Source organism: Streptopelia decaocto (assembly GCF_964273445.1).
Source record: "Streptopelia decaocto genome assembly, chromosome: 10".
NCBI lineage: Eukaryota > Metazoa > Chordata > Aves > Columbiformes > Columbidae > Streptopelia > Streptopelia decaocto.
Genome location: NC_138665.1, coordinates 7,000,364 through 7,012,843, shown reverse-complemented (window position 1 = coordinate 7,012,843; position 12,480 = coordinate 7,000,364). Strand labels below are relative to the sequence as shown.

Here is a 12,480-nt window from a genome sequence, read left to right as displayed (position 1 = left end):
GGGTAGGTGACCTCTGTGTTTCCCTCCTTGCGGAGTCTTACAGGGTTAACTACGGCCATTTAACAGACTCTATCGAGAATTAATACAGCGATCAGCTTCTCCCCAGAAAAAAACTCACATTCAGCAGCGCAGATGGCAAGAACTCTCTCTCCCCGGTTTGACTCTTTTATGACAGCAAAACAAAGGCTTTTAATGATGTTTACCATGAATTGAATTAAACAGCTGAAGACCAGTTCATAATCACAGCATTTTGTTTTCATATCCTTAAGTCTTTTAGCAGTGGGGCTTCCAGTTGAGCCTCAGCTACAGCTTATCTCAAGATATAGCCAAGAGCCCCGAGGCTCCCCTGAGCCAGAGCACCAAACCGCATTCAGGCTTCTTAATTGAAAAAGACAGGATGTTTGCATAGGATGTTTGCATCCGTCAGACATTAAAAGCGACATTCATGCCCAAGTACAAATGATGGGTTGGGCTCAGCTGAACTCCTCTGACTTCTTTCCTCTAGCTAATACCGGTCTGGTTTCAGAGCAGACTTCATCGCTGCATGTGAGGATGCGTAAGAGCTGAAACCCCACCGCCTTTTCAGGGGAAAAGATACAAAACCCTTGCCCGCTGGCCTGAGTTAATCCCTCATGGGATGCCTGACTAATTGCCTGCACACTTCTCTGACCTTTTGGACAAGTTGCCCGGACAGCACACAAGCTCTGGAGACGGGAAGCGGAGCACACTGGGATGGGCACATGGTCTGTGCTCCAGGGAGGAGCCCGGCAGGGACCAGTCCTGGGCACAACACCCGTAATTCCAGCCCTAATCCCAGCTCCACCGCTCACTCGCTGTCTGGGAGATGCTCAGGGCCTTGGGTTTTCTGCCTGTCAAACAGGGGATAATCCTAACTGCTTGCTTACCTGAAAGGCGTGGCGTGAAGATTAATTTATATCTACCCAGAGCTCTGACGATGTACATCGTTATCCCCAGCAAGCACTAAGCATCCTTATTGTGCATCCACTGAGGCAGCACCGGAGCCACCAGCTGGGGCACACAGAGGTCAGGTGGGTGGTGGGCAGCCCCCCAGGACACACAGCGGTGGCTCACCTTGCTCAGGGCCCTGGGACCCCACAGAGGGGACGCTGCTGTTCAGCACGTCATTGACGGCCGTGTCGCAGTAGAGGCCCCTCTGCACGTCGTGCTCACTGTCCGTCTGGTCGCTTTCCTCGTGGCCGCTGTCCTTCAGGCTGTTCCCCTCCAAGTCCTTGAACGTGGAGCTGCTGGGAGAGACACAGACATGACTTACTGGGTATGACAAGGCGGTCCTCACCACCCCACAGCACTGCAGCGAGACTTGCGGTGGTGGCACGACTGTCACCGCTCAGCCCCATGTCCTGCAGAGATAGAGAGGTCCCCTGCCATCCCCAGCACACAGCTGCAGGGCTGGGACTGCTCCCCCAGCATGGAGAACTGGGGCAGGGGACACGAAGGGGCACTGCTTGCTCAGCACCTCTGCACCCCAAAACACAGCATCCAGCCTGCACCACCTCACATGCTGCTTCTGCCCATGGGTACAGTGTGAGCCTGGGGACCAGGCTGCTGTGGGGATGATGGAAGCTGGAAGTGAAGCAGGATTTAAAAAAAAAAAATTAAACATACATTAAACAAGCTGTTTGTATAACTAGGCTCCCTCAAGTCATATTACCTCATACTGAAGTTACACAGTAAACCCAATTTTTTTAGGTTATAGGCCAAATCGTAATTGCTTAAAGTTTGAAAACAAACACCTTAATAGAAATGGGAATTGCTTTTTATGATGATGATGCTGTTCTTATTTTTAAAAATAATCCAGTGATTCCAGGTCCGAGTTCACACAGCTTTAAGGAGAGCTGATACACAGTTGAACGCTTTGACATGCCCAGCAAGCACAGCCACTGCTGGGGAGACCTGAGAGCTGAACTGCTCCCAAATTTCCTCCAAGGGCTGAGCAGCTCCATCACCCCATGGCACCCAGGTCCCAGGCTGGAGGGATGGAAGAGTTTCATTTATGGCTGCATTCAGGTTCTTTTGCTTCTCCCACTGTCTTGTGAGGGGTGATGTCCCAGGACACCCAGCTGTGAACCACAGGGACATCTCCAGATGCGCCTGCCCCAGGTCACACAGTCATCAGGATGTCCTGGGGTCACCCACCCTGCACCTCCTTCCACACCAGCCTTGGCATGGGAAATCTGTGCCCATCAATGGGGATCCACCTGCACCCACAACCCCAAACTTTCTCGCTGGCTGATTTGGTGTGAAACGCTGGTGGAAGAAGCAGCCTGTGCTTCAAAGCCCCAAAGAGCTGGAGATTTTCATTACTTTGAAAAGCCCTTTTGCGTCTCCACGGAAACCAAGCAGACCACCTACCATCTGATGCTTTGCAAAAGCACACAAGGGGGGAGCTCGAAATACATATAAATTGGTAAACCTTCAAACATTACCTTTTAAATAAAGATGTCCCTGTTGAAGCCACTGACTTTGATTCCAGGCAACATCAAAGAATTTTAAGTTAAGAAAGCACTACAAATCTACAATTCATTTGTGTGCACGTAGACGAGCGGGAGAGGCAGGCAGACAACACAGGAAAAGTACAAATAGATTAATTAAAGTGCTGGATTTGAGGAGATTCACTCACCAAAGATAGAAGAGCTACAACATGTTCATAAAGGCAAAGGATGAAAATGATGCCACAGTATGTTACAGAAAATATTTTTTGTTCTTACATGTCTGCACAGCGTTCCCGGCACCCGTTGTACTTAAGGTATAAGACAAAGGCAGAAAGAGAGGGGAAATGCTGTCCTACACAGAGCTGCCGTTCACAATACGCAGGCAACCCCTGTTAAAACGCATTTATCTCCCCTGCAGTGAACCAGACCGTAATGCAGCAGCCACAAGACACGTTTCCGCGGCTGACACTTCTCTAAAGGATGGGCAGGTCTCGGGGAATCGGCAGCAGCAGCATTTCCCAAACAATACAGCCTCGGAGTAAGCCCCGCTGCGGCAGGCGGGAGCGCCGCTTGCCTTTATCTTAGGTGTGAATGAGGAAAGATTAATAGATTTGGGGTTTTTTTCAGTATGCCTGCAGACTCTCTGGCGAGGAGCGGCATGGCACAGGCAAGCCATCGCCTGAGCATCGTTAAACATCGTGAGCCATGCAGGCAAATACACCTGCCCTTCGCTAGCTCAACCCGAGCTGCTTAAACAATGCGCTCACAGCTCCCTTCCTCCTTATATTTTTAAGATGTAAACAACTGGGATCTCAGCCAGGCAGATAATTGGATTTTTTTACTGCTCAGATCAGATCTCTATAGTTCAGGGCCAGTTCCTGCTCTCCGTTACACCCCTGCTACCACGATGGCTTCTGCAGAGCCGTCAGCACAGAGCCGGGCATGGCTTGGCCCTGCACACCTTGGCCGGTCCTGGGGGAGAAGCGGGGACAGAGGTGGGTGACGAGCTGATGGTCATCTCCTGCAACCCCATCCTGCCCTGCAGCCCTCCTGCCTCCTGATGAGCATTGATCGTGCTGTGTCGGTGGGGCAACCGGGGAGACAGGGACAACCCTGGCCGCCAGCCCCACGGGGGGATGCTCACCTCTAGTTAACACAACCCAGGGGGGTTCAACCGTGTAACCCCAGCATTAACCTCTCCGAGACATTTCTTCGCCATTTGCTCTGAAGGTACCAGTACTTTATCTAAAGGGTTAAATTCCCTCAAGGGTAATTGCCAGGTTGCAACTGAACTGATGATTTCCTTTTTAGCCCTGGAAGAGAAAAACTGAGCAAAGTGCTGTTTTACCTCGGTATTCAAACTAAAACAGTGAGTGTGTATCCAACCCAATTACCTGCTCCCAAATGAGATTTTTTTTCTTTTCCCCCGCCTCACACAGCAGGGAGATTTCACCATCCAAATCTATCATTTTATTCTTGTGCATTCAAATAGAATAAACTCTATGAATCTGAAAGTCGTCAGGGTAACAGCACTCCACCTAACTCACTGCAACTTCCCAGTGCGAAGGAGCCAAAGAGAAGGAAAAAAGACTTGCTTTTATTGCAAACCAAGAGCAATGGGGCTTAATAGGAAGTAAATACTGTTTTTAAAATCAAATGATTACTCTTGAAACATTTTGCATATTTAAAAAAAGCAAGTAGTATACAACGCAGTAAGGAAGAACATTAAATAATCAGTATTTGGCTGGGCAAACCCAAGTTATTTCAAGTGAGCCTACGTACCTTTTTATTAAATGAGCTCTGCTGTTCACGTAGTTGGAATCGAAGGAGTAGTTTTCAGTCTGGAATGAGGGAAAGAAAAGGGAGATGGTTACAAGTCTGAATTCCCCATGACTGGGAACAGGTGGGTTTGCAGGGCCAGGACAAAAGCCCATGGGAGGGAAGGAGCATCCTGGCATGGGACAGACCCCAGCGAGCAGGACAGAGCCTGCCACACAAAACTCCAGTCCCTGTCAGTCTTTCCACCAGCTTTCACTAAAAAAAAAAGGCTGTCTGGTGACCACAGAACAATTTGCAGAGAAGAAACAATGTGACCATGCTCTGTTACAAAACTAATTGCTTTTAATTCCCTGATGGACTCAGTTCCGTGTGTGTCAATTTGACTGAAAGTTCAAAAGGTATTTTTCTTATTAGTGTATAATTAACATGTTAAAATATTTATTGCATAGATATGTAAATGTCAGCAAGGTAATCCCCTGCCAGAGAATTTAATGCGGGCACTTTTCTTTGTTTTACATCATTTCATTTGCAGAGACAGTGGGCTCTGTTATTAATAAAAAAGCAAACAATGGGTGACATGCTTAAAAGTTATAGGGGAGTGAAAGCGGGGGAGAAAAGTCAATGGATCTGTCATTTGCAAGTAAAACCCACTAACTCACTCTGCACTTGAAACACTGTCTTTTAACCTCAGATTACATAGCCCTGGATTTCTGGTGCTCACAGCATGAAAGGGACCAAAAAAGGCAACCAGAAGGCAGGGAAGTGTTAGATAAGTTCTGTTCTCTAGCAGAAGAGAGCAGGGTGTTACCACCCAGGACGGAGCTGCTTGGTGGGACATGGTGGGAGATCGACGGTGGTATGCGGTAGGACCCATAAGGTGGGACCCATATGGTGGGATGCAGTGGCTGTTGCATGGTGGGAGGTGTGGGAGCTGAGCAGTGGGACATGGTGGGAGCTGCACAGTGGGATGCAGTGGCCGTTTCATGGTGAGATGTGGTGGGCGATGCATGGTGAGCCACAGTAGAAGCCATGTGCTGAGACATGGTGGGATCTGCATGACCTGGCCAGAATCTTTCCTGAGCTTAAGGGACACAGGAGGATGCAGGTCTCTCTGCATGAGTCAAGCACCCCAGTCCATCCATCCATCCATCCATCCATCCATCCATCCATCCGTCCATCCGTCCATCCGTCCATCCGTCCATCCGTCCATCCGTCCATCCACCTATCCATCCACCTAAAGCCCCCCCAGATCTGCAGAGATCCCACCCGGGCTCACCATCCACCTGGCCTGGTGGTTGCTCCTTGTCCCTATCAGACACCCTGGGCAGCAGAAGGGGCAGACTCTGCCCTGCCCCGCTTCCTCTGGGCTGACAGCAGTGTCCCCCCAGGCCAGGAGTGGGGACAGTCACCTGCCCAGCAGCCCTGTCCTGCCTCCTCCGCCACGGCTCCTCCTCGCCCTGGCCCCGCAGCCGCTCTCCTTCCCAAAGAGCCGCGCTGGGATACTATGGCCTGTTTTTATGGCAATTATGAACATGGTAAAAATAAATGCATGCAACTTTAATGCCTCAATAAATAAAGGAAAGCAGAGTCTGCTGCTAACGTAATCACAACGGCAGGATGCAGGGAGCAGGGCCGCTGCAGTAGAGCCGAATGTGAAATCCAATCGTACCCCGGCAGAGGTTACACTGCTCTGCCAAGATAATAAAGCAAAGGCAGCGTTGGTTAAGTGTGACCTTTTCTGAAATACAGCACAATATCTAATTTAGCAAACAGGAGCCTCCCAGAGAGAAACATGCAAGGAGCTGTGAGCTGGGGGAGTTGGCCGAGCACTCAGCACAGCTCAGTTATTACTTTCACATAGTAATTACTGCTGGAGAGTCACGCAGGAGATTTACTGCACAAACTACTGGTCCCTGCAGTTTCTGCATCCTCGGTCCTGCAGGACGACTTTGATGGTTAGAGCTCAGGAGCAAACGGACACATGTATTTTTAAAATACGTGACGCCCAAGAGCTTAAACACCACAGAAAATGCCTGATCCTGTGTTTATCCATCAATCCTGGTGCTGTCATCACATGTGGAGGGATGCCACCCATAGCATCCCCCCCACAAGCCCAGCCCCACAAACGGGCTCTGAGGGCAGCCAAGTGTTGGAGGGCAGGAGGGATCGGAGCCAGTTTCAGAGCAACCCCTGCTCGGTGGGGAGCCCCCTCCATCGCCCTGCACTGATGGATATGGGAACAGCTCCAGCAAGCCCTGAGCCTCAGCTGGCACTGTCCACATGTCCCCAGCCCCATCACCATGCCCAGCAGCACCATGAGACCCCTTTGCACCCACCACCACCCCCATCAGCTTCAACCCCATGCACGCGCTTCTCAGCCCTGGAAAATCCAGGAGCAGAACAAGTGGGTGGGAAGATGCAGAGAGCAAATTTCGTTATATACAGGTACACCACAGAGCTTCAATCACTCAGAGAACTGACACCGCATGGCCCAGGCTTCAGGAGCCGAGGGACACCCGGGGCCACCTGCAGAGAACGCTCAACTGGTGTCACCAAAACCCCACCGCAGGCTGAGGAAACACCACACGTGCTGCCATCACATCTCCTGCCACAGCCCAGACACAGACCTAATGCTGAATTCCCCTCTGACAAACACCACTGGGAGCTTTGCTATTGATTCCTGACCAAAAGAAAAGTCCAGATCCCGGCCCAGCTGAAATCATTCACCGACGAGCAAATTACCCATATTTTGACTCCCTGGTCCACATGTCCTCCAGCCTGGGATGCTCTGTACCACGTCACTAATGCAGACACCACCCCCAAGTCCATCTGCAAGGCCCTGGGCTCCCGTGGGGTCGGTCACAGCATCCGTTCCCAGGCTGTGAATCCCCTTTGCCACCAAAGGCAGCATGACTGATGCTAATTACTTCCAGATTTTGGACACGACAAGGAGTGATGTGGCCACGAGGATGGGAAATGTGTTTCCCTGGGCTGGGGGTTTGCATCCTTGGCAAGGGCTGCCTGTCCTGCTGCACCAGCACGTTCCTGCTGGTGCACAAGTCATCCCAGCAGTTTACGAGACCTCTCCTCAGCTATGGGATTATCCATCAAGGTTATCTCCATGCGGGCTAGGGGATCAGAACAGAAAAATAAAAAAGAAATGAGATTTTTCATGGAGAAGGGCTGCTTTATAGCTTGCATTATTCAAGTGAAGTTCACTTGATTTAATTCTAGTTCATCCTGCGAAGCGTGATCACTTACAAACAGAGGCAAAACGACAGGGAAGGAGAACGTCTCCAACATGTCAACATTTTAATTGGGAAAGGATCCGCTCCCTCTCTTAATGAGACCCAAAGAACAAAGTCAAAGCACAAAAAAGAGGGAAAAGGTAAGGCTGGCTAGCACGGATGAAAGGGCATCATCGAGAGGCCAGCCCTCATCTTCTTCGTTATTTTGGCAAAAGCAAACAAACTGTTCCTTTCTCATTGATCAGTATCACTCCTGTAAAAATCAAAGGGAGCCCAGCCTTGAGCCCAGCCTCCCCTTTCCATGTCCAGAGCCCGGCACGGCAAGAACCTCCCGAACAGCGCTGCCAATTCTTATCTCCTGTCCATCGTAACACAAATAAAACATGCTCACAATTGTCAGGACCAGACCTTCTGTGCTACAAAGAAGCAACACATCCAAGACATCAGGAAGCGCCAAATAACACCCGGCATAAAGTCTGTGGTCTCACCCTGAATTTCTCTTTGAGGAAAGAAGTCCCTGTTGTCCTCTGGGCTCAGGATTTGCTTTCCAGCTGCAGGCATGTTGGTGTCGATGCCATCAGAGAGAGAGCCCTGGCTCGGCATCCAGCTTACCAGTGCCTAATTTGAAAAACGCTTTTAACTGCTGCCTTAGCAACATAAACATAAATATAACAACAGACACACTCAGAATCGAGCAATCAGCGGGGAAATTTTAAACATTTTTTCCCCCAATGGTTACTTTTGGTTGAGGATTGCCAATTCCATTAAATTAAAAAAAAATAAATAAAGATGTACAAACGTCAGTACAACTCTGCTTGACCTGGATATCCAGGGGGGTGACTTCCCCGTTACCAAACGGCCTGTTAGCAACAGGGCGCTGCTCTAACGGCTGCTCGCTCTCTGCCTTAAAAACAGAAATAAACCCCAAAGGATCCAAAGGTGATTTAAGGGGAATTAACGCAAGTGCCAGTGGAAAGGTCAGTGAGCTGCAGTCACTCTGGGCACAACCACGGCTGTGGACTGATGGAGAAACAGAGGATGCAGGCTGGGGTCGGTCCCCGGGGTTTGGGGACGTGTCCTGAGCCGTGTCCCTGCCCATCAGGGAGGATGCTCAGATCTGGCTCTTTCTCACTCTTCCCACTTTTCAGCAATTTCAAATGTGTCGTTTTTCAAACCAAACTCTGTGGAGGTGAAAATCCAGCTTTGCCCGCTGTGTCTGGACCCAGGCTCTTGATGGAGTGTTTGGCTCCCTGGTCCACACATCAGCCCCCTGGCAAGGTCCTTGGTTGTTCAAAGCTGGTCCCATCTCTCCCGATCCAAAGTGACAGGTATCGGTCCCACTGCCAGCCTCCACCTCGGCAGACTACTCTAAAGCATCTTAGCGCAGGATTTTTGCCCTTCTTCTCACTTCAGGGTGAAAACATTTCTATCTTTCTACAAATTATTGTAAACCTGCTGCAACCTCCTGCCAAAGCATGTAGGGACCCTTCACAAAATCAGCTTCATAAAAATGACACGTTTAGCGCCACTTTTTCAGGGTTATCCCTTGAGCCTTTTCTTTTTCCCCTACATGCCTTGTTAATAAAGCTTGCATGTCACCCTTTATTATTAAAAAATAAAGTGGACCTTTCTCCAAGGCTGCAATGTGCATGTCTCCTTTTGGGTTTCAGAAAATCTTCCCAAAACACTCAATGACTTCTCATCCTCTGCATTGAGCTGCACATGTTCACCAGGAGCACCAGTCTCCTGACCTTCCCTCCATGCTGCAGGCATCAGCAGGGACCACAGAAATGGCAAATCATTCCCCAAAAATCCACTGGGCCTCCCTGGTGGGAAGGGCAGGGCTTGTAAAACCACTTCTCCTGGTCCTCCTGTGTCCTGGGTCTTGTTCTCCATGGGCCACTCAATCAGAGGCTCCAGTATCTGCAATAGAACTGTTGCTGCCTGTTAGGAGACCTCACCAGCACTTAGTTCTTATGGTTTGAACTATATTGCAGGTGATATAGAACTCATGCAAATTAAATAAAAACACTCCAGCTGCACTTGGGAAACAGAGAAAATTTCAAAATAGGGACCAGGTCAAATGAAGTCTAGATCAGCAATGAGGGAAAGTCATTATCTTTTAGCAAGCTGCTTTCACCCTGGGGGAAACAAATAAGCAGTCTGAGACTGCTTTCCACTGGGAGCAGGTGCGGTACAAAACCCCACCAAACAGCCCCAAAATGCAGACCTGTGGCCTCGAGAGGAACATCCAGGCTCGTCCTGGTGCTCTCACGCCCAGCAAGGCTGGTCTCTCTCCTGCACACCAGCAGGAGACTCATTGGATCCAGCTCCGGGCTGGAGAGCATCACAAAGGATGTCAGGAGAGATTTTCCTCCATTGCATGTGATGCCGTGTAATTAGCCCCTGCGCTACCGGCTGCTGATGAGGACACGGCTGCCTCGGAGCATCAGGCAGGGGCAAGGACCAGTGGCTGGAGACCTGCCCGGTGCCTGACCCACTTGGGGACCTCTGCTCCTCCGTCCCCGCGATGCCACCAGCTCCATTTGGCTGCCCATGGCATCTGCAATGCCCGCACCCATAGGTGAGGGTCCTGAGCCTCCTGGCCACAGCCTGGTAAGAGGTAGCAGGAGACAGACCCATATTTCCCATTTTCCAGCATCAGCACAGTGGAGGGCAGAGATTTCAGCACCAGCCCAAAGCTTTGGGTTAAACGTTTGTGCAAACTCTACCCAAATAACCACAGGTGCTCCAACCCTGGGAGAAAGTCAGCAAATGCTGATGGACATAATGGGGCTGCCCACGGAGCCCAGCACCCTCCATCGGCTGAGCTGTGGCTCAGAGAACCCTGTGGGGTCAGGGTCTTTGGAAAGGACCCAGTTGGCCACCAGTTCCCATCAGCAGCTCCAGTGTTCCATGGGCACTGGAGCACAAGCCGTGGGGCAGCGGGATGCACCTCTGCTGCTTCAACAGCCCCAGGCAAGACGGAAAGAAAACGTGAAGCAAATTGCCTCTTATGAAGGCAGTCACCTGGACGGGTTCAATAAAGGCTAAAAGGATCTGACCTCTGGCATCTCCCTTTGCAGCTATTTCCCTACACCCCAGCTCACTGCTAAAGCCCATAATACAGGAGATTGCAAACTGTAAACCAGCAGCATAGTGCCTCTGAAAAAGTAAGTGCATTTAGCATCTGATATTGATGTTTTATAATTAGATGTAATACAGCAGATCATTTTCCTGCCCTTGATCAATGAAACCAGGGTTGGTTTTGGGGTTCAGCTTTTTTGCAGATGCTCTGATTGCTGCCTAAACCAAATAGAGCGGTGCCTCGCGCAGTTCAGCAGGAACAAGCAGAGACGAGGATGTGCAAACACAGCATCCATTTAGATTTACTATCCCCGAAATATAAACAGAATATTTATTTCTGACCTTTTAAGCACTAATTCCAAATTTAATGAGGCACAATGAACATTCCTCAGAGCCAGACTCCATGGCTGCTTAACACCACCGACCCTCTAATTATTACTGCGGCTTAAATAAAAGGCATTTGGTTCTGATGGACATTATTAAACACCGAAAGGAACTGAGTCCAGCCTCCATTTTCTCTTGATGAAATAAAAAGCATCGCAGAGAAATCGCTGTGAGAGTTCATCCTTTAGCATCACCTCACTCATCAGAATGAGCAGTATGAAACTAGATTGTATTATGGCACAGGCATGCCCACTAATCCACACTGAACTCCTGTCCCCTCCTCAAATAAATACAGGCTTTCTCATTTTTTTGCCTGAAAATGGATCAGAGGCAGGAGGAAAGGAGCTGCTGTGATGTGATTTTGAAAAAGGGTATAGGATTAGAAACCCAGATTGAATCCTGAGAACGGCAACACACAATGAAGCCATAATTACGCTCCTCAAAGCCACAAATAGTGTCACCCGGTTGAATTTGTCAACATATCAGAAAATCTACAGTATGGTTATGAAGAGCAAAAATGCAATAATAAAAAACCTGCCTTACTTACATTCAGACAGCACCTATAACCCAAAGCTTTTTGGTGGCCGTGGCACAGGGGTCCCTCCAGCAGCACCACCAGGGCAGGCACCTCCATCTGGGCACCCACTTGGCACCACCACCCCAAAATCGATCAAAAAGCAAAATACTGACCCAAAAGGGGGGCGTGCTTCCTAGGCAAGAGTGTACAGACACCTTCCCTGGACCGTGAGCAGCCAGGAGGCTGGCAATGCCCCAGCAGCTGCCCAGTAGCCCCCCGGGGATGGGACAGGAGGGATTTTGGGGCACTGGGGGTGATACCTCCCTCTTGGGTGCCAAATGATGGGCACAGGGCTGAGCTTGCCAGCCCCCTGGGGCACAGCCTTCTGCACGGGGAGGCTGCCTTGATATGTTGAGGAAAAATCCATGTGGGGATACAATAGGCAATAAACCTAATAAAAGGGTTGGTTTTTTTCCCCATCACCTATGCCTGGGACTTTGAGATATATAATGGATCTGTGCATGCAGCTCCCAGCGTGGCCTACACCCCTCCCTAAGTAGTGCGAGAAACAATCTGGATCTAATCAGCAGCCCCAGGGTAATGGGGCATGACTTACAGATTTGTTAAAAAACCTTTCAGAACTGTCCTTTCCCTGCCTCCTGCCATTAGGGATGAAAACAAATATAACAGAGGAACCTTTTTTTAAGTGTTCCCATCGCTAGGGCTAAATAAAACTCCTTGTCATTCACCTTCTGGAGCAGCAGGTCAGACTGATGCGTTTTGTAGGGAACAGGAGAAATCACAGATTTGTCACTGGGAAAAAAAAAAAAAAGAAAAAAATAAAAGAAAACCCCAAAAATCATTGCAGATGAGCTATAAATAGAGAAGGCGTGAGATGCTGCCGCCAGCTCGGCACATCAGAGTGACGGGATGCCCAGGCGGCCACCCCGCTGCTGCATCCCTGAGGGTGCACAGGCCCCGGGGCGGGCGGGGG

At 49.8% G+C, this 12,480-nt stretch overlaps 1 protein-coding gene across 2 annotated transcripts in view; it reads right to left on the bottom strand.

Moving 5' to 3' along the window:
• PCDH19 (protocadherin 19) overlaps positions 1-12,480 on the bottom strand; it is a 58,767-nt gene that overhangs the window by 27,173 nt on the left and 19,114 nt on the right. Inside the window, exons 3-4 of one of the 2 annotated variants that reach the window (XM_082061621.1) lie at positions 4,254-4,312; positions 1,093-1,265 (exon numbers count right to left, since the gene is read on the bottom strand). In XM_082061621.1, the coding sequence (XP_081917747.1) occupies positions 1,093-1,265; positions 4,254-4,312 (232 nt within the window). The remainder of the gene's footprint in view (positions 1-1,092; positions 1,266-4,253; positions 4,313-12,480) is intronic. The other variant, XM_082061622.1, reaches the window with a different exon arrangement.